The sequence below is a fragment of the Cervus canadensis genome, chromosome 12 (genome assembly GCF_019320065.1).
Source record: "Cervus canadensis isolate Bull #8, Minnesota chromosome 12, ASM1932006v1, whole genome shotgun sequence".
NCBI classification, from domain to species: domain Eukaryota; kingdom Metazoa; phylum Chordata; class Mammalia; order Artiodactyla; family Cervidae; genus Cervus; species Cervus canadensis.
The window spans coordinates 26,879,201-26,906,765 of NC_057397.1; the positions used below are offsets into that span (position 1 = coordinate 26,879,201).

Sequence of the window (27,565 nt, forward strand, 5' to 3'; positions counted from 1 at the left end):
TGCTCTGGTTTGTTGATATTTATTAGACTGATACGATTGACTTGGACAGAGAGGAGGCAAGCAGTCAATCAAGTGCTAGCTGTCGGGGAGGGAGAAGGTTAGGAAGTAGTGCCCTTGACCACCAGGACCACAGTGTGGGGGTGGGGTTGGTCTGCTGCCAGTCTTCACTTCTCTGCCATCATATCCAGTTTCATCTCTGTAATTCGTCATTCTCCCACAGCATCCAAGTGGGGCAAAACTCAACACATGAGACCAGGAAGAAGTGTGTCAGACATCATCACCTTACTAGTTTGAGGTTTGTATGTTTGACCAGTTTTGTGAGCTACTGGCTTGATTTAGGTGGGTAGCAAAACTACTACTTGCTCTAGGACTTCTGTGTTATCTCTGTAAGGGAAACATATTGATAATCTATTTGGGCTGATAGTTTCAAAATCAAATTATCTGATAAAGTGACATACGCTGGCTTTTCTCACTTAAGTTTTAACTTCTGAAATTATGCATGGCTTAATTTTATGAAATTAATCTGTGGTCCCTTTAAGCATAACAACACTGGGGAAAGTGGTATTGAACTGAGCAGCAGGGAAAACCAGTCTGCAATTGAAATGTATAAAGAGGACAACTAGATGGTGATACTTTTTTCTTAAGCTTTTCTGTAAGGAAAAGCAGTTTTTGAAAAAGAATACTTAGTATTCTTCTTTAAAAATGGAAAACCAACAGCTATAGTTTGTGTGAAAAATCTTTATTTTGTTTTGAACAGTATTAGAACAAATACATTATCGTGCAGTTCAGTAACAATGAGCACATGTTAGTCTTTTAAAAGGCACTTCTGGTGCAATTACAGTAAAGTAATAGAGACAATTCAATAGTGATTTATCTTGCCACCTTATAAAACTGCCTGTTAATTTTACATTGTTCTTTTAATGTTCCTCAGTGAATAGCTGCATTTCGTAAAAAATTCAAAATCCTATCATGAAATGTACTTCTGTTGGACTTACTTTAATTCTATTTACTATTAATAACATCACCAATGAATAATATTTAAAAGACATTTAAAAATACTATCTATTGTGCTAAAGTAATCACTCTTTTATAGAGTCAGAAGAAAGTGGTTTAAGTTCCCAAAATGTGAATGAAGTGGAACTTTGTGATGTAAACCTTGTAAGAATAAAATTTGGGTAAACTAGAGCTTTTTTTGTTGCTATTATTTACACTTTTTAAGTGGTTTTATTCTGCTGTTATTTTTAATTAAACAGTTCTAAATTTATGATTTTATAAAGAATGTTTTATCATTTTTTAGAAAACAAGCATAATCTAGTTTTTTAAATAAAAATTATAATGTACAGTTAGCTTCCCAATGCTAAATCACAATTAAGACGTTCTCTAAAGAACATTCATAATCATTTGATTTTTTACAGATGTATGTACAAAGAATCATAAGTACCAACTCATCTGATTAGAATAATTTTCTTATAAAGAAAAACAGCCTTTATATATTCTTTCACAAAGCTAATATTGTATGATTAATGTTGAAACCCAACTAAGCTAAAAAATGTTTAACAAATTTTGTATCCTGTGTTCTTTCATTAGGTTTAAAATAAAATTCAAAAATTATAAAATACTGTAAAAATTGTCATAAATTGAAAGTTATATTGACATCTTTCTCAATAAATGAAATATGCATTAGCAGTACAAACAGTACAGTACAAACAGCACATTTTAACTACTGATTTTTTTAAGTAAATATGAATTGTAGGATTTGGCTAGAATGTTCTGATAATATAGTAAAACCCAAATTATTTCATGCATAGTCTGCAAAGTTCCAGATGTAACTGACAGTGATTTTACAATGTAAACATTTCCTTCCCCTTGTGTAGTCATGTTACTGTGCAATTAAAAATACAGTCCATGTATATGGCAACCAAATATTATTCCATCTCTGAATTTCTATGGAATTAATTGTATCAACATGAATAATTTCATAGAGACCTGACGCAACACATATAGTTTATTGCATATGGACTTCAGTCAAAAGTTTCTATTGTGCAAATATGCTAAATAGAATTTCCCTGAGGTGAATTACCTTGCTGGCCCTTGGAAATAACTATGTAAAACTGTATTCAGAGTTCAATCTGAATTATAGTCTAATCTGACACACACCCAAAAAGAGTGTGAATAGGTTTTTGTAGTCATTTGATTTGTGCAAATATTTCTCTTAAATGGACTATTTTTTCATTTATAATTAAACCTATGTAACCAGAAAGGTTTTTTAAAATAAAACTTTTGAGAAACACAAAAGTACACGTGACGGTACTTCAGAGATAACTTTCTTTCAAATGCCAAAAAAGGAATCTCTTCTATGCTTTTAAGGAATACCAACATTTAATTACTTCTAAGGTAAAGAAAAGCTACTTAAAAAGAAAAGAAATTTCCTAAATACCCACGTTGCTCAAGTTAGAAGATTTTTCCATTAGAAAAAAAAAAAAAATCAGAAAAGCATTAATTTAAAGATTCCTTTTCTTTCATTCATATAACCAGATAGGATCTCAGTCATGAATTTTTAATCAGGAAACCTTTCACATTAAATAACTTCTTCTTTAACCGTCTGTGAAATGCTGCTGAGATAATTTTCTGACTTCATTATAAAATTTGTCCACTCCTGACAGATGTCCTCCATGGAGTACTCTTCACCACCGTATTCCAGTGGAAGAATGTCTGGGAAATACTGGAGTAAGCTTTGCTTGTAGTTGTCCCCATGCATATGAATCTGAAACAGACAAAATGTTTTAGAAGATATGCCCTCTGCCTCCCAGTATAGCAGAGGCATTTCTAGCAGAAACGCAACATCATAAAATGAGGTATTCTCATCACATCTAAGACAGCAGAACATGTACAGATAGTACATCATTTGTCCCTCTGCTTATGAAGCCAATAATTTTACTTATGTTTAGATTGTGCTACTGATGAAGCTGCGCATCTTACTGTTTTCTTATATTTGCATCCTTATAATAACTATTCAGAATTTATAAAAAGATACTTTTTCTTTTCAAAAGTAGATTTTGAAAACTCTAAATAAAACCATTTCATACAGTTTATTTCCTATTAATGTATTGGTGATTCTCAGCAAGAGATCGAATATCCTGGAATGGTTCTGTAGATGATTAAAGTGTACTTCTTTTTATTAGTTCTTATCAGGGGGTTTCCCTGGTGGCTCAGTGGTAAAGAATCGACCTGTCAATGCAGGAGACACGGGTTTGATCTCTGGTCCAGGAGGATCCCATATGCCAAGGAGCAACTAATCCTGTGTGCCACAACTACTGAGCTGTGTTCCAGAGCCCAGGAGCCACAGCTACTGAAGCCCCCACACCCTAGAGCCCGTGTTCTGCAGCAAGAGAAGCCACTGCAGTGAGAAGCCCTCACACCACAACTAGAGAGTAGCCCCTGCTCACCACAACTAGAGAAAAGCCTGTGCAGCCACAAAGGCCCGGCACAGCCAAAAAATAAATAATAAGCAATTTTTAGAAATTATTTTATACCTTCTGTTCCCTACTGATGTATTGGTGATTCTTAGCAAAAGATGGAATATCCTGGAATAGTTCTGTAGATGATAAAAGTATATTTCTTTTTATTAGTTCTTATCAAATAAAAGCATACATCTGAGCACACAACTAGGTATGTGGGGAATGATTTATGTGGTACAGTTGACAGATAGTCTTGGCTAATAAAAAATTAAGAGAAATTATGATGGTTGAGAACTTAAATTTTCAAACATTTTAAACTATATAAACTCATCATATAATGTCCTGAAGTTAAAGACTTGGAACCTTTGATTAAAAGCACCTCTTGTTACAAATATATAAATAACCATTACTCATCTGCTAGGGTTCATGTGTAAATTCAATCTTCTAATAAGCACCTACTATGTGCTAGGGTTGAGGCGTCCCTGGTGGCTCAGATGGTAAAGAATCTGCCTGTGATATGGGAGACCTGGATTCGATCCCTGGATCGCGAAGTTCCCCTCAAGAAGGGAATGGCTCTCCACTCCAGTGTTCTTGCCTGGCGAATTTCATGGGCAGAGGAGCCCGGCGGGCTACAGTCCGGGGGGTCGCAAAGAGTAGGACACGACTGACAAATAACACTTCCACTTTCACTTCATGTGCTAGGATACAAAGACTGAAAGATGAATGAAACAAGTTTCTTGTACTCAGGAACCTCACAGTCCCAGTTCTTGATTTTTTCAGAAGTGTTTAAAATATTACCAGCTAATTCAAAAATTCTACTATCTCTTCAAGAAAGAGGAAATAAGATCATCCATAGCGTACTGCCAAAACATTTAAAGAGAGTGGCAAGATTTGGGCTTCCTCACCCTCCTCATTTTGGCAAATCTGCTTCATGTCAATTAACTTCCACTGAAATGCTCCACTTAACTTCTCAATTTTAAATTTTTCTTCTTTTCTTGCTCATGTTCTCCTGTTTATTAGGTTCAATTTATTGCTATATTTGGGGGGTTTTGTGATCCAAAATATAACCCAAAATAGAAATTTTAATGTCTTTCAGAGTTCAACAGAGATGATAAGCTATTATCAAACTATACTGAAGAGAGGAAAAAATGAACAAAAATTGACTTTTATGAAAATAAAAGAATAGGGGTGGTTCTTCTTAATGACAGACAGAAATACCTACTGGAAAACCTCTAATGAAGCTCTACGATCATAATTTTCTGAGAAGATGCAAGATAATACATTTTCAGAATCTGAAAGAATATACTTTCTAAAATTCCAAATATGTTGTTATTACTCACATTATCAGTACTTATATTTAAATAATTTTTGAGATTTAAATCATAAAAGCCTTTAAAACCTATTTGTGTCCTTGCATTCGATGTTGCCAACGTTTGTCTAAATATTATGCTCTAAAAATTATCTTTTAAGGGAATTCTTTGGAGATCCAGTGGTTAGGACTCTGAACTTCCACTGGAGAGGGCACAGGTTTGATCCCTTGTTGGAGAACTAAGATCCCGCAAGCCATGTGTCGTGGCCAAAAAAAAAAAAAAAAAAAAATTGTCCTTTAAGATTCATGCAGAAGAATGGTTGCATTTTGGGGAACTCAGATTCTATTGTCAACACTTGAAAAAGTCCAAGTGATATTACCTGAGATAAGACTCCACAAGGTAGGTAATAAAACATCAAATCTCTTTGCTTTAACTAACATGACATTAAGTCACATATTTTGGATACTGTGGTTTTTAGTTAACATGTCTAATATAAGTACATTTATTATTTACATAGATAATACATTCACATGGCTAGAAATCAAAACAAGATAAAAGACGGTGAGGTGTCTTGCTCCCAACCCTAACCTCATCTACGCCATCCATAACTCGTTTTAGTTCTATACAGAGTAAACAATTTGGTTGTTGTATACCCTTTTTGAGGATAACTTTTATGCAAATATAATTATAGATTCTGATGTCTTCCCTTTTTTATACAAAAGGTAGTATAACATAAACACTATTCTGCATGTTTTTATTTCACTTCCCTATACATCCTGCAAATCGTACAGTGTCCCATTGTGTAGGTGTATCACAGCTTATTTAACCAGTTCCCTCATGATAAACACTTGATAGTTTCAAAATCTTTTGCTACAACGAATCATATATGTAATTTTGTTTATGAGCGGGTATTTGTTGTTGTTGTTTTGTTGCTAAGCAGTGTCTGAGTCTTTGCAACCTCATGGACTGTAGTCCACCAGGCTCCTCTTGTCCATGGGATTTCGAAGGCAAGACTGCTGGAGTGGGTTGCCCTGCCCTCCTCCAGGGGATCTTCCTGACCCAGGTATCAAACCAGTGTCTCTTGCATTCGCCTGTGAATTCTTTACCATCTGAGCCACTAGGGAAGCCCCATGAGTATATCTTTGGAAAAAAATCTCAGAAATGTGAAGGTTGTAATTTTTATAGCTATGGCCACACTACCCCCTATAGGGAATATATCATTTTGCAGTCTCACCAACCATGTATGGGAGGTCAGGTATTTGATTTTTCAAAATTAAAAAGAAATTTTATTTATAAAAGTAGTTGGGTTGTTACATAAATATTCAAAACACTTGGATAATGCTCTGTGTGTGTCAGGAGAGGGGTGGAAATAGGAGAGCTATTCTTAAATTTAAAAAGGAGTGGAACATTTCATACAGAAGCATAGTGATTTGAAGATGTTTTACTCACCCGTTCCTTAATTTTTTCAGTCAGAAATGGTTTAATCATGGAAAAGACAGCATGGAAAATTATTGGCTCATTTATCAAATGGATACCACGAACTTTTAATGGAAAGGAATCCTTTTGAAAATAAAGAAAATGTCTTGTTAATAACAAAACATATATCAATATGTCATCCTATCAACAAACTCCTTCTTTGAACACTTGCTAAATGTACAGCAATACCTAAAGTGTGATTTTATTTTCAAAATTATGCCATCAACACAAGAGCCTGCTTTCTAGTTCGCTGTCCCCAGGCAAAGTATTTAAAGAAATACCTGCATATTTCATAAATAAGACACAGAAAATGTCTCCCCCAATCACATATAAATGTGCTTTTGAAAAATCAGTGAGTCGTTTGTATATTTAGCTTTACCCTTCAAATTTTTATTTTGAGGAAAAAAAACTTTCATAAAAGTTTACTTCAAAAGAAAAGTACAATAAACAAATATAAACTTTTTTATTTTACTTTTAAATTTTTGACATAGGTATAAGTCTTTCACATCAAAGTAATATCAGCTTTTTTCTAAGGTTAAAAAGTTAAGAATTGAAAGAAAAACCTTATCAGTAGTTTCCCTAGCCAAAGATGTGTTGTTAATTTTTTCCTGCCAAGGTTCTTTTATGCAAAATTCTTCTTTTTTTTTTTCCAACACACAGCTTTTAGAGATGTGTTACCAAATTGTCACTTTTCCTTTCAGGTTCTTTCTATGAATAATTTTATTTTAAACATCATGCTCTCTAAATAATTTGCACTCTGTTTTGTTTCACTGACATAACACAATTTTTGTAAACATAGTGGGTTTTAAATATTGAAGCTATAATCTATCAAATGGCTGTATCATCGTCTAAGTAACCCTTTTCCTATTTCTGGATAAATAAGCTGTTTCTAATTTGCTTCTATAAAAATCAGTGCTATAGTAATGGTCTTCAGGTACAAAAGGAATGGTGTTTATAACTATAGTTTTTACATCCAGATGTCCTGGATTGGAATCCTTGTTTCACTACTGACAAAATGTGTATGTTTGGGCATTGCTATGTCACCTCTCTGACATAGTAAAATAATTTGTAAAATGGAAAAAAATAGTCATATGTCATAAGCTTTGGTGTAGCCATTAAACAGTAATGCATTTAAAACATTCAGCAAAGTATCCAGTACAGAGTAAACTATTATTATTATATACAAAGTCTTTGCTATATTTAAGATTGTTCCTTGGCTAGGTTTCCACAGTAGGATTACTAGGTCAAAGATGATGGTCATTTTTAAGACTTATTTTTTTCTGGAAAGAACTGTTCAATCTATACCAGCCAAACCTATATGACATTTTGTTGTTTATTATCATTGTTATCAATATTATTTTTTGAGTCAATTTTTAATTTAGGAACAAAATTTTAATGACAGATAAAGTCATCACATTCTTGTTTAAATGTATGAATTCTGTGGTTTGAAATTTTGAACATATTTTCAGTTTGTTGCAACATTCTTTCTTTTTGAAATAATAACTTTACTTCCTCTTACCATTATTGAATTCTATGTATCTCTTCCAAAATTTTATTTAATTTTCTAATAAATGTGCTTGTGTGTGTGATTGTGCTCAGTCGCTCAGTCTTGTCTGACTCTTTGTGGCCCCATGGACTATAGCTCACCAGGTTCCTCTGTCCGTGGGATTTCCCAGGTAAGAATACTGGAATGGGGTACCACTTCCTACTCCAGGGGATCTTGATGCAGGGATTAAACCTGAGTCTCTTGGGTCTCCTACATTGGCAGAAAGAGTCTTTACCACTAGCATCACCTGGGAAGCCCAATAAATAGAATGGATTGCCATGCCCTCCTTCAGGAGAACTTACCAACCCAGGGATCACACCCAGGTCCCCTGCATTACTGTCTGAGCCACCAGTGAAGCTCAAGAATACTGGAGTGGGTAGCCTATCCCTTCTCCAGGGATCTTTCTGACCCAGGAATCGAACAAGGGTGGTGGATTCCTTACCAGCTGAGGTACCAAGGAAGCCCAATAAATATACTATCCCTTCTGTTTAACACACAACTATATATATAATATTTGGAAGTATTATCCTGAAGATAGTACCTTGGACAGCAAGGAGATTAAACCAGTCAATCCTAAAGGAAATCAACCCTGAATATTCATTGGAAGGACCGATGCTGAAGTAGTAACTCCAACATTTTAGCCACCTGATGTGAAGAGCTGACTCGTTGGAAAAGACCCTGATGCTGGGAAAGATTGAGGGCAGGAGGAGAAGGGGGTGACAGAGGATGAGATGGTTGGATGGCTCACTGACTCAATGGACATGAGTTTGAGCAAACTCCAGGAGACAGTGAAAGACAGGAAGGCCTGGTGTGCTGCAGTTCATGAGGTCACAAAGAGCCGGACACAACTGAGCGACGGAACAAAAGCAATCCTGAACACACCACACACTTACTGTGAGAACAGCAGCAATCCTCTTGGCTACAGAGGGGGTAATCTGAAAGGCATGAGCAAACTGCCAGCCTTCCAAATCAAAGACAGCCTTGATTCCATTCCGCTGTGTCTCTATCTCCTGGACAATAAGCTCCGACGTGATGAGACTCACACGAAATGCATCATAAGCTGTGAAAACTTTTGGGTCCCAGTGTGCTGGAAAAAAAAAGTGTAAAAACTCGTATCTCAGCACTGTGTAAAGAATAAAGAATCAGAAAGATTTACAGAAGGAAATGGATTCTTTTTAGATTTAAAGACCAATAGAACTAATACATATATGAAGATCATGAATAGAATAACAGATCAAATTGGTGGTCCAAGAACATGAGCCTGCTTTTGCCTCCCTCCCTCAAATCCTTAGTAAGAAACAGATTCTTTCAACTTCTCTGGTGGTCCAGTGGTTAGGACTTTGCCTTCCAGTGTAGCAGGGGAGGGTTTGATCCCTGGGAGCTAAGATCCCACATGCCTTGGGGTCCAAAAACCAAAACATAAAACAGAAACCATATTGTAACAAATTCAAAAAAGACTTTTTAAAAAAAAAGTGAAAGTGTTAGTCACTTAGTCCTGTCCTACTTTTTCGTGACCCCCATGGACTATAGTCCACCAGGTGCCTCTGTCCATGGGATTCTCCAGGCAAGAATATTGGAGAGGGTTGCCATTCCCTTCACCAGGAGCTCTTCCTGACCGAGGGATCACACATGTGTCTCCTTGTCCACATAAAAAAAAGAACAGATTCCTAAGAGCATGGGGAAAATAAAAGAATGAATGTAGGCTGTATTTGATGGCCAGATGAAACTATAGCACAAAATATGCAGGACAGAGCTGTGGCTGAAGGTAGGAATGCCTCTGGGTATGCTCCACGTTCAAAGGTATTGAAAATGGGAAAAGCAAAGCTCTGGATTACCAACAGTAGCCAGGGTCCTATGGTAACCACAGAGGTTGTTGCTAAGGGAAACGCATAAGACAGGCAGGTAGATTCTCTGACACCCCCGCAGCATGTAGCGGTCATGTCCACACAGGCTAGAACAGTGAGTGTGGTCTTGGAGAGTCAAGTCAAGAAGCACTAGAGTAGCCACCCAGGAAAAACAAGGAATACCTGTGCTAAGGAGCTGCTGAATTCTTGTCCTCTCCCCTCCCCCACTAGTCCTGGGGGAGGCCGTGGCGGGCAAAACTGACAGTAATGGATAGGCAAGCAGGTGATCTTTTAAAAAGATATGCAACCACTGCGAATTATAACATTTTTTAAAACACTGACACACAAAAGAAAAGAGGATGCAACTCAATAGACAAAGGCATTACAATAGAAGGAGACAGCTAATAAAGCAAGAAACGTTAAAGGAAACAAAATAGTTTCAGTGAGGAAAAATAAAGATACTGTAGACTATTATTGTGTATGTGTTAGTCGCTCAGTCATGTCCAACTCTGCGACCCCGGGGACTGTAACCCGCCAGGCTCCTCTGTCCATGGGATTCTCCAGGCAAGAATACTGGAGTGGGTTGCCATGCCCACCTCCAAGGGATCTTCCTGATCCAGGGATCGAACTTGGGTCTCCTGCAATGCAGGCAGATTCTTTACTGTCAGATCCACCAGGGAAGCCCTAGGCTGTTACTATAAGAAGAGGCTATTATGAAAAAGAATCAATTGAGATCTTGGAAATAAAAAGATGACAATTCGAGCAAATCTCTGTTGATAGGACAAATGTCAGAAAACATACAGCCAACAAGTGAATAAGGGTCTGGAATATTGAGCTGAGGAATTCTCTCAGTTTCAGCATAGGAGAGCCAGAAGTCAACATGTATGAATAAAAAGGTAAGAGACAGGCAGCTAGACTCAGAGGTTTCAAAATCCAACTCATCAGAGTTCTGGAAGACAAAAACACAGATAACAGGCAACAGAGGGGAAAGGAAAATTCTTCCAAAGCTGGAAAAGGATGCAAATCTTCAGATTAAAAGTTTCATGCAATACCTAACAAGATGAAGGGAGGGAAAAGATTTATGACAAAGGAAAGGTAAAATTCTAAAAATATCAAAGTTTCTGGCTTAGACAATTGGGTAGAATGGTGGTACCATTTGTTGAGATATACTGGAAGAGAAGTGTTTGGGGAAGGAAAGATTATATGCAGTTTTGAACACATTAAAATGGTGCTGGTGAAATGTTCAGGAGGATACAGTTGAGACAGGGAACTGGTTGTCTGGAGCTTTGAGAAACAAAGAGAGATGGGCTGAAGATACAAATCTCAGGGTTTTTGTGGTTATATATAGGCCTATGGCAGTGATTATTGTGGACTTAACAATTCTCTCTGTTGTAGTAGAGAGATACATAGCTAAAAAGAGGAGGCTGAGGCCAATGTCTAAAAGAATTCCAGAATTTAAAATAGAATATGTAGTGCTAGCGAAGGAGACTAAGAATAATCAGTTAAGTTGGAGGAAAACAGGAGACTGTGGTATCAGAGAGGAAGGGGTTTGCTGTGAAAAGATGATCACTGATGATTTGCTAAGGTCACTTCAGCAGGAAGATGGGAGTGAAACCAGTCCAGGGGATGTTGAGAGGAGCTGTGAGAAAATGTGAACAGTGAACGTGACTAACTTAAAAAGTGTGGCTGAGAATGGGAAGTGTGGGGAGGTGGCTGGGTCGGAGGCTGAAGGGTCTCATGGGATTGAGGAGGGAATTTTGGCTGACCCTAACAGATTTAGATGTTAATGGGTAATGTGTAATAGCATGGAAAATTACGAAGACAAAGAAACAGAAGAAATCATCAGAGGTATTCCTAGGAAGGCACAATGGGACTGCTCTCTGCTTTTACAATTTTATTTATTTATTTATTTGGCCGTGCTGAGTCTTTGTTGCTGCTCGGGCTTTTCTGCAGTTGAGGTGAGCGGGGGATGCTCTGTAGCTGTGGTTTGTGGGCTTCTCGCTACGGTGGCTGCTCAGACTCTAGAGCCTTTGAGATTCAGTAATTGGGACACCACATGACTCAGTAGTCGCATCTCCCGGGCCCAAGAGCACAGATTCGGTAGTTGTGGCACATGGACTTAGTTGCTCCAAGGCATGTAGAATCTTCCCAGACCAGGGATCAAAACCATGTCTCCTGAATTAGCAGGCAGATTCTTTACCACTGAGCCACCAAGAGAGCCCTGCTCAATGACACAATGACCTAATGACTAAGCAACAACAACAAAACCCAAGTTAAAAGTTAAAGAGCTAAACTCTTAAATATTAACTCATGGAAGCTTCTGATATGGCAGTCAAGAAAAACAGAAGAGAAGTGTGTGACTTACCAATTCTGTAAATCAGAACTCTGCTGCCGGTGGGGTCTCGGGCTCTTAGGACGCCGACATAGCCCGCCTTCAGGAGCCCGAGGATGCTTCTAGGGTGGAGATCTGCACTTATTTCTGGACATTCTGCTCTCCACTTAAAGTAGTTTTTCAGTAACTAAAAAATAAAATAAAAACTGTTTACAGGTAGCATTCATGGTAAACCTTTTATAAGAGCGATGGGAAAGTCTTGGCATCATGTAGGGCCCTTGCCAAACTAATAGATCTCTAGATCACAAAATCTATTATGACAGGATTTTAACCTGAGGTATCTATTTAGCTGCAAAAACTAAATGCACTCTTCATCCAAGATCTTGGGTGATAGGAATTAGTCACAGACTCAAAGTAGAGGAATTTTTATTTGTCTCCTATGGTAAAGAGACTCCCAAAGACAGCTGTCAAAAATGCCTTCCTTCGGGGACTTTCCTGGTGGTCCACTGGTTAAGACTCCATGCTTCCAGTGTAGGGGGCTGGGGTTTGTTCCCTGGTACGGAGCTAATCTCACAAGCTGCACTGTCCAGTCAAAAATAAATAAATAAATATTTTAAAATGCGCCCCATCCAGTGTACATATGTCCCAATTCTACCAGGTGGTGGAGTCCATTGATTCCTTCCTCTCGAAGCTGAGCTGGCCTCTCATCTCCCTTTGACAGAAGTGACACTGTGCTAGGGTAAGAAGCCTCCTTTTTGCTTTTTGGGATCCAGACACCACATGCATGCGTGCTAAGTCACTTCAGTCATGCCCAACTCTTTGCAACCCCATGGACTGTAGCCTGCCAGGCTCTTCTATCCATGGGGTTTCCTAGGCAAGAATACTGGAGTGGGTTGCCATTTGCTCCTCCAGGGAATCTTCCTGACCCAGGGAGCAAACCAGAGTCTGCTGCGTCTGTCTCTTGCATTGTTGCCGGGGTGGGGGGGGTGGGGCGGGTGTGCGGGTTTTTACCACTACTGCCGCCTGGGATGTCCATTGTGGAGAATACTTACTTCAAATTACACATTTAAAATGTACTATATTTCAATAGATCTCTTCATGATTTTCAGTTTTTCTAAAATGACAATATATTTGTTTTGAGTTTAAAGAGATCTATTAGCAATGTGGAGCCAAAGTTCAGATCATAGGCAAGGACAAATTTTACTTTTGAGTCATTGGAATAAACATGATAACTGTATTCACAAAGTAGCAATGATCTGGAGGAGAACCTACAAGTTTAAAAAACCAACTGAAGAGTGAAATTCCAAGCCTTGGGGGATGTCAATGGCTGGGAATGGATGGAGGAAAAGAGAATCTGGTTGCACCACGGGAGAACTGGTGCCATGATGCACAGACGGGAGGGAAACAGCATCTGTTTTGCTCTGCTTCTCTCCATTTCCCTCTCTTCTTTCTTTCACTCTGTCATGTTTGTATTTAATAAACTTGCCTTAATGTTACTAAGAGTTAAATGCAACAGAGAGGTTAGAAAGGAAAAAAGTCAGTAAAGTTGCCAACAAAGAAATAATTGGTGACCTAAAAAGCAGTTTCCAAATGCAGCAAGAACAAAAGACACATTGTAGATCCTAATACAATCATTCTATGCACAAGATGAATTTCTCTTCCTCTTCCTATCTTAGTGGGCACGGGAATAAGTGTTAACAGCATCTTTAGTCTTCATCACTTTTTTGATACTTCCCTTGGACATAAAAATAGTTCTTTAAACTTTGACTCAAGCAAAACACTAGAAGCACCATAGGAGCTCCAATGAAGAAGTAACAATGTGAATTTCGCTGGTGGCGCAGTGGATAGGATTCCACCTGCCAATCCAGGGGACACAGGTTCGATTCCTGGTCTGGGAAGATTCTGCATGCCGTGGAGCAACTAAGCCCAAGAGCCACAACTACTGAGCCCTCGTGCTGCAAATACTGAAGCCCGTGCACCTAGAGCCCGTGCTCCACAAGAGAGAGCACCTCGAAGAGGAGCCCATGCCCCACAAAGAAGAGCAGGCCTCACCTACCACAACTAGAGAAAGCCCGCATGTAGCAACAAAGATGGGCAAAGCCAAAAATAAAGTAATACTTTTTTTAAAAAAGAAATGTTTATCTTCCCATGGAATAATAAGAAATGATAGCTTTATTAAAAGGGATCTTTTAAGTAAGAGAAGTGGGTTCTTCGGCTCACTGATCTCTGCAGAATGCTGGGCACTCAGGAAATAGGTACATGTATTGAGTGAAAGAATAAATAAATAAAGGATTAAACCAGATGTGTTGGAATAGATGTACAAATCACCCTCATACTTTTGACACTTAATTTTTGTAAACTGACAGCTCTACACCTGGATCTTTGATTATTACCTTTTCACTGATAAATTCAAAGGTCCAGTTTACATAAATAAATTATGTAAAATGACATAAACTGCTACTAAGCAATTATCCAACAAACCACATAAAGTCCACAGCAACAAAAAAAACCGCCTGCAAGTGAATATTCATTCCTAAAAGGCACCTGTTTTTTTACCACCATTAGCAATAAATAAGTATAAAAAGTTACAGCTTATCTTAACCATGCTTCATAACAGAGTATGTACTTTCAAATAAAATTACAACCATCTTTGTGCCACTTTTATAGGATTTAATAGCATCATTTCAACTCTTGCTCATAACCATTCTAAGAGGTAACTATGGTTACCCCATTTTGTGGGTAGGAAAACTAAAGATTGAAGAAATTACACATTAATGGGAGGGCAGTAACTATCAGGAGCGGAGTGGAGACTGAAACTGATTCCTGATCAGGTAAACTTTACAAAAGAAGCTGTATTTAGGGAGCAGTCCTAACATGGCAGAGGAGACCACTTTTTCCCCCACAAATTCATTGAAAGATCATTTGAACACTGAGCAAATTCCACAAAACAACTTCTGCTGGCAGAGGACACCAGGCACCCAGAAAGGCAGCCCATTGTCTTTGAAAGGAGGTAGGACAAAATAAAAAAGATAAAAAGAGAAACAAAAGAGTTAGGGACAGAGACTCGTCCCGGGGAGGGAGTCATGAAAGAGAAGAAGTTTCCGAACACCAGGAAACCCTCTCACAGGCGGGTCTGTGGGGAGTTTTGGAATCTCAGAGGGCAACATAACTGGGAGGAGAAAATAAATAAATCAAACCCACAGATTACACACCCAACCACAACTCTCAGCGGAGAAGTAGCCCAGACGCTCGCGTCAGCCACCGGCAAGTGGGGGCTGGACAGGGAGGCGTGGGCAGCATTGCTTAGGGTAAGGACCTGGCCTGAATGCCCTGAGGACAATCTGAGGGCGCTAACTGAGATAGCAATCCAAACTGTGGGATAGCCAGAGAGAGAGAGAGAGAGAAAGGAAAAGAAAGAGAGAGAGAGAAGTTTCCTGCAAAGAGCTCTAACCTAAGAGACTGCCGGGCTCACTCACAGAACAAAGGATGGAGTGAATACCAGAGGAGAGCTAGCCAGCTGCATATGGGCCCATCCCCACCGGAAGGCAGAGAGGCAGGTGGGCGACAGCCAGAGCCGGAAGGCAAGGGGCAAACTCGGCCTCAGAGACGGCATCCTCTAGCAAACTGTGAGCAGGCTCCCAATTGCTAACCAAGTCTTCTTGGGATCCTGGACGGTGGACATCCGCCAGGAGGGTCACAGCCAGAGATCATCTCCTGAGAGGTGAGAGGTACACCTGAGACGGCGCTCCCGCTGCTCACCCAGGAAACCGAGCGGCTGGGACAGGGGAGGTGATAAGATGCCCCGCCCCACCTGGGGAGTGTGCGCTGGGCAAGCACCTAGTCACCTGAGCTGCTCAGACCTGGGAAGGGCACAAAACGCAGGCCCAAGGGACTCTGCGCCTTTGTGGAGTACTGGAGAACCTGAACCTGAGCGGCTTAGACCTGGGAAGTGCACGCAACCCAGGGGCCGCTTTGGACAGTTCCCCTGCAGAGCAACCTGGAGCCTGAGCAGTGTAGACCAGGAAAGCACGCACGCTGTGAGGGGAGCAGATCCAGTGTGGCCCAGACACTGTGAGCACTCCCCACACACGCCAGTGATATTTGTTTGCCATGCTCCTCCCTCCCCGCAGCACGGCTGAACAAGTGAGCCTAAACAAATGACCACCTTCACTCCCTTGTGTCAGGGCAGAAATTAGACACTGAAGAGACTTGCAAACAGAAGAAGCCAAAATAAACAGAGGGAACCACTTTGGAAGTGACAGGTGTGACAGACTAAAATCCTGTAGTTGGGACAGACTACATTGGAAGGGACCTATAGACCTCAAGAAGAAGTATAAGCTGGAACAAGGAACTATCTGAAACTGAACTGACCCCACACTGCCAGCAACAGCTCCAGAGAAATTCCTAGATATATTTTACTATTATCATTTAAAAAAATTTTTTAAGTCCTTTATTACTCCTTTAATTTTCATTTTTATAACCTACTATTACCTTGCAAAAAAAAAAGACCCTATTTTTAAAGCAAATTTCATATATATTTTTTACAATTTTTGTGATTTTTTGTTTTTTTAATATTGTATTTTTGAGAGTCTAACCTCTACTCTAGATTTTTAATTTTTGCTTTTTGGCAATTGTTATCAATTTTGTACCTTTAAGAATCCAATCTTCAGTACCCATTTTTACTTTGAAGTGTGATTACTGGCTTGATTGCCCTCTCTCCCTTTTGACTCTCCCTTTTGACTCTCCTTTTTCTCCCCCAGGTCACCTCTATCTCCTCCCTCCCCCTTGTCCTCTCTACCCAACTCTGTGAATCTCTTTGGGTATTCCGGGCTGTGGAGAACAGTTAGGGAACTGATTACTGGCTAGCTCTGTGTCTCCCCTTTTGACTCCCCCTCTTCTCCTCCTGGTCACCTCTATCTCCTTCCTCCCTCTTCTCTTCTCTGTGTGACTCTGTGAACCTCTCTGGGTGTTCCAGGCTGTGGAGAGCACATAGGGAATTGATTACTGGCTAGACTGCTCTCTCCCCTTTTGATTCCCCCTCTTCTCCTCCTGGTCACCTCTATCTCCTTCCTCCCTCTTCTCTTCTCCATGTAACTCTGTGAACCTCTCTGGGTGTCCCTCACTGTGGAGAATCTTTTCTACATTAACCTAAATGTTTTATCATTGGTGTGGTATGGATGGAGAAGTCTTGAGGCTACTGTAAGAATAAGACTGAAAACCAGAGGCAGGAGGCTTAAATCCAAAACTTGAGAACACCAGAAAACTCCTGACTCCAGGGAATATTAATCGACAAGAGCTCATCCAAAAGCCTCCATACCTACACTGAAACCAAGCTCTACCCAAGAGCCAACAAGTTCCGGAGCAAGACATATCATGCTAATTCTCCAGCAACACAGGAACATAGCCCTGAGCTTTAATATACAGGCTGCCCAAAGTCACACCAAACCCAAAGACACCTCAAAACTCACTACTGGACACTTCATTGCACTCCAGAGAGAAGAGATCCAGCTCCACCCACTAGAACACTGACGCAAGATTCCCTAACCAGGAAACCTTGACAAGCCATTCATCCAACCCCATCCACAGGAAGGAACCTCCACAATAAAGAGGAACCACAAACTTCCAGTATACAGAAAGGCCACCCCAAACACAGCAATCCAAACAAGATGAAAAGGCAGAGAAATATTCAGCAGGTAAAGGAACATGATAAATGCCCACCAAACCAAAGAAAAGAGGGGGAGATAGGGAGCTTACCTGAAAAAGAATTCAGAATAATGATAGTAAAAATGATCCAAAATCTTGAAAATAAAATGGAGTTACAGATAAATAGTCTGGAGACAAGGATTAAGAGGATGCAAGAACAGCTTAACAAGGACCTAGAAGAAATAAAAGAGTCAATATATAGTGAATAATGAAATAACTGAGATCAAAAACACTTTGGAGGGAACCAACAGTAGAATAACTGAGGCAGAGATAGGATAAGTAAGGTGGAAGATAGAAAGGTGGAAATAAATGAAAGAGAGAGGAAAAAAGAAAAAAGAATTAAAAGAAATGAGGACAACCTCAGAGACCTCTGAGACAATGTCAAATGCCCCAACATTTGAATCATAGGAGTCACAGAAGAAGACAAAAAGAAAGGCCATGGGAAAATACTTGAGGAGATAACAGTTGAAAACTTCCCTAAAATGGGGAAGGAAATAGTCACCCAAGTCCAAGAAACCCAGAGAGTCCCAAACAGGATAAACCCAAAGCAAAACACCCCAAGACATATATTAATCAAAATAACAAAGATCAAACACAAAGAACAAATATTAAAAGCAGCAAGGGAAAAACAACAAATAACACACAAGGGGATTCCCATAAGGATAATAGCTTTCAGTAGAAACTCTTCAGGCCAGAAGGGAATGGCAGGACATACTTAGTGATGAAAGAGAAAAATCTACAACCCAGATTACTGTACCTAGCAAGGATATCATTCAAATATGAAGGAGAAATGAAAAGCTTTACAGACAAGCAAAAGCTGAGAGAATTCAGCACCACCAAACCAGCTCTTCAACAAATGCTAAAGGATCTTCTCTAGACAGGAAACACAGAAAAGGTTTATAAACTCGAACCCAAAACAGGAAAGTGAATGGCAATGGGATCATAGTTATCAATAATTACCTTAAATGTAGATTGGTTGAATGCCCCAACCAAAAGACAAAGACTGGCTGAATGGATACAAAAACAAGACCCCTATATATGCTGTCTACAAGAGACCCACCTCAAAACAAGGGACACATACATACTGAAACTGAAGGGCTGGAAAAAGATATTTCACAAATGGAGACCAAAAGAAAGCAGGAGTAGCAATACTCATATCAGATATCTAAAATAGACTTTGAAATAAAGGCTGTGAAAGAGACAAAGAAGGACACTACATAATGATCAAAGGATCAATCCAAGAAGAAGATATAACAATTATAAATATATATGCACCCAACATAGGAGCACCACAATATGTAATGCAAATGCTAACAAGTAAGAAAGGGGAAATTAACAGTAACACAATAATAGTGGGAGACTTTAAGACCCCATTCACACCTATGGATAGATCAACTAAACAGAAAATTAGCAAGGAAACACAAACTTTAAATGATACAATGGACAATTTTGACCTAATTGATACCTATAGGACATTTCACCCTAAAACAATCAATTTCACCTTTTTCTCAAGTGCACACGGAAACTTCTCCAGGATAGATCACATCCTGGGCCATAAATCTAGCCTTGGTAAATTCAAAAAAATTGAAATCATTACAAGCATCTTTTCTGATCACAATGCAGTAAGATTAGATGTAAACTACAGGGGAAAAAAAGCTATTAAAAATAGAAGCATATGGAAGCTAAACAACACGCTTCTGAATAACCAACAAATCACAGAAGATATTGAAAAAGAAATCAAAATATGCACAGAAATGAATTAAAATGAAAACACAACAACCCAAAACCTATGGGACTCAGTAAAAGCAGTGCTAAGGGGACAGTTCATAGCAATACAAGCTTACCTCAAGAAACAAGAAAAAAAATCAAATAAATAACCTAACTCTACACCTAAAGCAATTAGAAAAGGAAGAAATGAAGAACACCAGAGTTAGTAGAAGGAAAGAAATCATAAAAGTTAGGGCAGAAATAAATGAAAAAGAAACAAAGGAGACCATAGCAAAAATCAACAAAGCCAAAAGCTGGTTCTTTGAGAAGACAAATAAAATAGACAAACCATCAGCCAGACTCATCAAGAAAAAAAGGGAGAAGAATCAAATCAACAAAATCAGAAATGAAAATGGGGAGATCACAACAGACAACCCTGAAATACAAAGGATCATAAGAGACTACTATCAGCAATTATATGCCAATAAAATGGACAACTTGGGAGAAATGGACAAATTCTTAGAAAAGTACAACTTTCCAAAACTGAACCAGAAAGAAATAGAAAATCTTAACAGACCCATCACAAGCACAGAAATCAAAACTGTAATCAGAACTCTTCCAGCAAACAAAAGCCCAGCACCAGACAGCTTCACAACTGAATTCTACCAAAAATTTAGAGAAGAGCTAATACCTATCCTACTCAAACTCCTTCCAGAAAATTGTAGAGGAAGGTAAACTGCCAACCTCATTTTATGAAGCCACCACCACCCTAATACCAAAACCAAAGATGCCACAAAAAAAGAGAACTACAGGCCAATATCACTGATGAACATAGATGCAAAAATCCTTAACAAAATTCTAGCAAACAGAATCCAACAACATATTAAAAAGATCATATATCATGACCAAGTGAGCTTTATCCCAGGGATGCAAGGATTCTTTAATATCCACAAATCAATCAATGTGATACACCACATTAACAAATTGAAAAAAAAAAAAACAAAAAAAACCATATGATTATCTCAATAGATGTAGAGAAAGCCTTTGACAAAATTCAACATCCATTTATGATTAAAAAACCCTCCATAAAGCAGGAATAGAAGGCACATACCTCAACATAATAAAAGCTATATATGACAAACCCACAGCAAACATTATCCTCAATGGTGAAAAATTGAAAGCATTTCCCAAAAAGTCAGGAACAAGAGAAGAATGCCCACTCTCACCACTACTATTCAACATAGTTTTGGAAGTTTTAGGCACAGCAGTCAGAGAAGAAAAATAAATAAAAGGAATCCAAATTGGAAAAGGAGAATAAAACTTTCACTGTTTGCAGATGACATGATCCTCTAAATAGAAAACCCTAGAGTCCACCAGAAAATTACTAGAGCTAATCAATGAATATAGTAAAGTTGCAGGATATAAAACTAACACACAGAAATCCCTTGCATTCCTATACACTAACAATGAGAAAACAGAAAGAGAAATTAAGGAAACAATCCCATTCACCATTGCAACAACAACAACAAAAAATACTTAGGAATAAATCTACCTGAAGAAACAAAAGACCTATACATAGAAAACTATAAAACACTGATCAAAGAAATCAAAGATGACACAAATAGATGGAGAAATATACCACGTTCATGGATTGGAAGAATCAATATAGTGAAAATAAGTATACTACCCAAAGCAAACTAGAGTTAATGCAATCCCTATCAAGCTACCAACAGTATTTTCTAGAGAACTAGGACAAGTAATTTCACAATTTGTATGGAAATACAAAAAAAAAAAACCTCGACTAGCCAAAGCAATCTTGAGAAAGAAGAATGGAACTGGAGGAATCAACTTGCCTGACTTTAGACTACACTACAAAGCTACAGTCATCAAGACAGTATGGTACTGGCACAAAGACAGAAATATAGATCAATGGAACAAAATAGAAAGCCCAGAGATAAATCCACGCACCTATGGACACCTTACCTTTGACAAAGGAGGCACGACTATACAATGGGGAAAAGACAATCTCTTTAACAAGTGGTGCTGGGAAAACTGGTCAACCACTTGTAAAAAGAAAGAAACTAGAACACTTTCTAACACCATACACAAAAATAAACTCAAAATGGATTAAAGATCTAAATGTAAGACCAGAAGTGTTAAAACTCCTAGAGGAGAACATAGGCAAAACACTCTCCGACATAAATCACAGCAGGATCCTCTATGACCCACCTCCCAGAATATTGGAAATAAAAGCAAAAATAAACAAACGGGACCTAATGAAACTTAAAAGCTTTTGCATAACAAAGGAAACTATAAGCAAGGTGAAAAGACAGCCTTCAGAATGGGAGAAAATAATAGCAAAAGAAGCAACTGACAAAGAATTAATCTCCAAAGTATACAAGCAGCTCCTGCAGCTCAATTCCAGAAAAATAAATGACCCAATCAAAAAAATGGGCCAAAGAACTAAACAGACATTCCTCCAAAGAAGACATACAGATGGCTAACAAACACATGAAAAGATGCTCAACATCACTCATTATCAGAGAAATGCAAATCAAAACCACAATGAGGTACCATCTCACGCCGGCCAGAATGACTGCTATCAAAAAGTCTACAAACAATAAATGCTGGGGAGGGTGTAGGGAAAAGGGAACCCTCTTACACTATTGCTGGGAATGCAAACTAGTACAGCCACTATGGAGAAGGGTGTGGAGATTCCTTAAAAAACTGGAAATAGAACTCCCATACGACCCAGCAATCCCACTGTGGGGCATACACAACGAGGAAACCAGAACTGAAAGAGACACATGTACCCCAATGTTCATCGCAGCACTGTTTACAATAGCCCATGGAAGCAACCTAGATGTCCATTGGCAGACAAATGGATAAGAAAGCTGTGGTACATATACACAATGGAATATTACTCAGCCATTAAAAAGAATGCATTTGAATCAGTTCTAATGAGGTGGATGAAACTGGAGCCTATTATACAGAGGGAAGTAAGTCAGAAAGAAAAATACCAATACAGTATACTAATGCATATATATGGAATTTAGAAAGATGGTAACGATGACCCTATATGTGAGACAGCAAAAGAGACACAGATGTAAAGAACAGTCTTTTGGACTCTTTGGGAGAAGGCGAGGGTGGGATGATTTGAGAGAATAGCACTGAAACATGTATATTATCATATGTGAAACAGATCGCCAGTCCAGGTTCAACGCATGAGACAGGGTGCTCAGGGCTGGTACACTGGGATGACCCTGAGGGATGGGATGGGGAGGGAGTTGGCAGGGGATTCAGGATGGGGAACACATGTACACCCATGGGTGATTCATGTCAATGTATGGCAAAAACCACTACAGTATTGTAAAGCCGTCAGCCTCCAATTAAAATAAATAAATTAATATTTAAAAAATTAAATTAAAAAGAAAGAAGCTGCATTTAGTGGGAAATTAGTAGGGAGAGTCAATGGAATTCTGAAAACTTTGAAGTCTTGGGAAAACTATAAAAATCATTAAAGAATAAAAAGTCGTATCACATGGGACAAAAATATAAAGAGGAATACTCACTTGTGAAAGACAAGAATTCACAAGAATATACAAGACAGACAGAGGTTAACAGTTGGTTGTTTCAAACACATGGGGCAAGTGTAGTGCACTTCAGAGTATAGGATCTCCTGAGTTCAACTCAAGTTCAGATTCTTGCTCTCCCACTCAACAGCTGTGATTCTGAACAAGTTACTTACCCTTTATGCCTCAGTTTCTTATAAAATAGGAAAATAATGAGATAATCCACACAAATGCTACTCACTAAAGTAACTGGCACTCTAGAAGTTATTAGAATTCTAAATAATCACTAATTTGTTATAACTTCAAATACAAAAACTAGAATAATGAGAAACTTCATTAAAACTTGTTTTCTTCAAACACTAAAACTATACAGCTTTTATATTTTAAATAAAGCAATGTGAATTGAATTAACTGCTTCTGTGGAGGAAAATGAAGAAATAGTTTCACACTCTAACCCTCTTTCCTTTCAAGTTGGCAGAAAAATAGGGCAAAGAGTTCACAGAAACTTGATTCCTTTCCAGTCAATTTGGACAAGGTCCAGTTAGCCAGTTCCTCAAGGACATGATGCAATGAAAACAATTCAGGAAAATAAATAATATGGGGAAAACATAACACAGAGGTGGGAGATCATTTTATTTCATCTTCTCTTTAGATGTTACTTTTAAAAAGCAACCAAAATGAGGGCTCCCCTGGTGGTTCAGTGGTAAGGAATCCACCTGCCAGTGCAGGAGACACGGGTTTGATCCCTGGTCCAGGAAGATTCCACGTGCTGCAGAGCTCCTAAGCCCATGTGCCACAACCATCGAGCCTATGCTGCACAGCCTGGGAGCTGAGACTACCGAGCCCTTGTCCTGCAACTACCGAAGCCTGAGTGCCCTGAAGCCCGTGCTCCAGAGCAAGAGAAGCAATTGCAGTGAGAAGCCCACCCACTGCAGCTGGACAGGGGCCCCCACTTCCCAAAGCTAGAGAAAAGCCCACACAGCAACGAAGACCCAGCACAGCCAAAAATAAATAAAATTATGTTTTTTAATGCAACCAAAATGAAATCTGTAAACCATACACTTTTGTTAGTTACTATACATGTTTAATGTACCATTTGAACTGTACTTTTCATGGAAACTGGGATTGTTTCTTCATATTTAGTAGCGGGTGAGTAAATATCAGGACACCTAGGTAGCCATCTGACAAACAAAGGAAATAGGCAGGCTCCTATTTCATTCCTAAGGCCAAACTAAAGCCCAGTAGATCGACAACCACAACAGAAAAAAGTAAAGCCATAAATTACTAGAGAAAATTTTGCGCAAGAGCTTATGAAACTAGAAGCAATCACAGAACAATGAAATCGATATATTTGATGACATAAAAACTTTAAAATTCTGCACAGAAAGAAAATAGCACTAACAATGTCAAAAGATGGAAACTAGGACAATGGCCTATTTTCTTTAATACATGAAGATATTTTATGAATAAGATGTTTTGTATTTTATGTAAGCAAAGTGGAAGAAAACAAATAGCAAAATAAGCAGTTAATTAGAAAGGAATTTTAAAATGTTAACTATATGAAAGACGATTAACCTCATTTATAATTAAACAAATGCATGTTATAATAATAATGGGAACCAGTTCATCACCTAGCAGGCTGACACATGGATCATAAAGTTTGATGACACAGTGGGTGATAACATGAGGAAAGACACCACTATGTAATATAGAAGTGATAAAATAATGCAAACACTTTGGAGGACAACTGGTTTATTCATCAACATTGAGAATGCACATAGCACATCAACTGTTCAAGTTTTGAACTTATCTTGTAAGGATTTTCCTATTTTTTATACAATGACAGACATACTATCATACCCAGCTGGTGATGGAAGAAGCCCCATTTGTCTCGGTTTCTATCTTTTGTGAACTGCCAAGTAAATTGTAGGAATTCAAAAAGTAATCATTGAATGGAGACGTGAACAGCATGTGCATGACAGCACTGCCAATGTCTGACGACAAATCCTATGTCCAATACAGGAGACTGGTTAATACATTTTAATAGAACAAATTGAGACAATGAAATAGTACACAGCCCCAAAAAGAATAATACACATGTTGAAATAGGGTGATCTCTAAGATAAGTTAGATTCAGTTCAGTTCAGTTGCTCAGTCATGTCCAACTCTTTGCAATCCCAGGGACTGCAGCACGCCAGGACTCCCTGTCCATCACCAACTCCCGGAGTTTACTCAAACTCATGTCCATTGAGTCAGTGATGCCATCCAACCATCTCATCCTCTCTTATCCCCTTCTCCTCCCACCTTCAATCTTTCTCAGCATCAGGGTCTTTTCAGATGAGTCAGCTCTTCACATCAGGTGGCCAAAGTATTGGAGTTTCAGCTTCAACATCAGTCCTTCCAATGAATATTCAGGACTGATTTCCTTTAGGATGGACTGGTTGTATCTCCTTGCAGTCCAAGGCACTCTCAAGAGTCTTCTCCAATACCACAGTTCAAAAGCATCAATTCTTCACTGCTCAGCTTTCTTTACAGCCCAACTCTCACATCCATACATGACTACTGAAAAAACCAGTCCAGCCTTGACTAGACAAACCTTTGCTGGCAGAGTAATGTCTCTGCTTTTTAAGTGGGTTAAAAAGGCAAAATGTAAAACACATACATATGTTTGAAAAGTGTTAGTCACTCCGTTGTGTCCAACTTTTTGTGACCACATGGACTGTAGCTCACTAGGTTGCTCCCTCCGTCCATGGGATTTTCCAAGAAGAATACTGAGTGGGTAGTCATTCCCTTTTCCAGAGGATCTTCCTGACCCAGGGATCGAACCAGGTCTCTTTCGTCTTCTGCATTGCCAGGCGGGTTCTTTACCACTAGGGCCACCTGGGAAGCCTACATATGCTTGTGTGATTGTATTCTACCTGGACAGGTAAGAGGTGGGTAAACGCAAATGCGACTGGGTAGATGGTTTGTAAACTAAGGTCTGGGGTGAGGGATTTTGTCCTTCAGAGAAAGTCACTTTTAGGAACTTACTTTGCATTGCTTACTATGTGTGGATTAAAATAAAAGCATCTGTACTTATTACTTTTTCAATTAAAAATTAGTTATCAACAGCAAAAATCCCCATACTGAGACCCCTGGGACGCTGCACTGTAACACTTCTCTGCCTCCCAGCTCGCTGTGGGTGAGCGAGCAGTTTGGAGAAAGGGCTTCATCAAGTTCAACTGCTGAGCGCCCATTGCGCTGGGTACGTCCTGTTCTGTTAAACCAGTCAATGATCAGACCTGGAAACCAGCCATCGCTGGAAGCCTTTTCACCGTTACTTAACAGATGCGGATGCTGAGTCCAAAGTGACAGATCTCAAGGTCGCACCCCTTTTTCTGATTTCTGTCTTCCCACCACCCTTCTCTCAACCCAGTGTATCAGACCTGGAAACACAGAGGAGAAGCCTCATCCCGACCCTTCCGCTGAAGATACTCTGCACCGCTTTAGTGCCTTGACTTGAGTATTACTATTACCAATACTCTTTTGCTAGAAGTTGGCTTCAGATCTTCAGTTTTCCTGGCAATTTCATTTCTCCCAGCACACGTCGAGTTATCTGCTGAGATGAAATAAATCTAGGCTTCCCACATCTCAGAGGTCATTATCTTTTATCTCTGCTGCTCTGCCGCGGAGAGTAAGGCATTTCCGAAAAACTTCACAGGTTCGGGAGACTCATCCAAGGGCAGAACTTCACTGCTTGGGGTCAAATAAGCCCTCACCCCAGATGGCGCCAGCTTTTTTAGAGGTTTCCTGTTTCCACGACCCTGGAGAAACTGGAAGGACCAGTGCGGGATTTCTCAGGACACCCGCTGCCACCGCCGGGCGCGCCCAGGGCGCGTCCCCGCCGAAGTTACACCCCCCGCCCCTGGCACGGGTCCCGGCGAGGGATCGGCCGGGGTACCGGCCCAGCCTCGGCTTCGCGGCGCGACACCGGGGTGGGGCTGGTAAGGGAAGGTCCCCTTACCCGCCAGGCCAGGTCCAGATCGAAGTCCCGGGCGCGCAGGAACCGCAGCAGGAAGGCGTCGCTGAGCAGCCGCAGGGCCAGCGGAGCGCCGGCCGCCCGGGCCCGGCGCCGCAGCTCGGCCAGGCTGGGCTGCAGCAGCGGCGAGTGGTCGGGCAGCGCGCTGAGCTGCAGCCCCGCCAGCCCCGGCCGCGCCTCCGCCATGCCCGCCGCCGCTCCCGCTGTGGTCCGGGGCGCCCGGGAGAGCGCGCGCCGGCCTCCTGCCCCTCCTCCGCGGACCGCTCGCCCCGCCCCGCCCGGAGGGGTGCTCCCGTCCGCCTCGTAGAGCGAACCACGTGGGACCCTGCGGGGCTCCGGGCTCTACAAGCCCCAGGTTGTAACCCCGGCCTCCCAGAAAGGAAGTCACTGGTGCTCAGCCTCTATAAGATAACATAGTGTGTTTGCCTCTGCTGATGGTGATCGGTGGCGATGTTTTCAAACTAGTCAGCTAGAGAACTTTATTTTTTCCATTTTCTTCCTTCTTTCCCTCTCCCCCATCTACCTCTCTTCCTTCCTTCCTTTCCTTTTTCTTTCTTCCCTCCTCCCTCCTTCCCTCCTTTATTCCATCCTTCTTTCTT

At 39.9% G+C, this 27,565-nt stretch overlaps 1 protein-coding gene across 1 annotated transcript; it reads right to left on the reverse strand.

The window, feature by feature from the left end:
• Positions 1–723: 723 nt before the first annotated feature.
• On the reverse strand, positions 724–27,221 carry TTPA (alpha tocopherol transfer protein). Its single transcript, XM_043483685.1, has 5 exons — positions 26,952–27,221; positions 12,000–12,153; positions 8,684–8,877; positions 6,218–6,328; positions 724–2,764 (listed from the first exon to the last, which is right to left on the reverse strand). The coding sequence occupies exons 1-5, from the start codon at positions 27,150–27,152 to the stop codon at positions 2,579–2,581; spliced, it is 846 nt and encodes a 281-aa protein (XP_043339620.1). The 5' UTR covers positions 27,153–27,221; the 3' UTR covers positions 724–2,578.
• Positions 27,222–27,565: the final 344 nt, after the last annotated feature.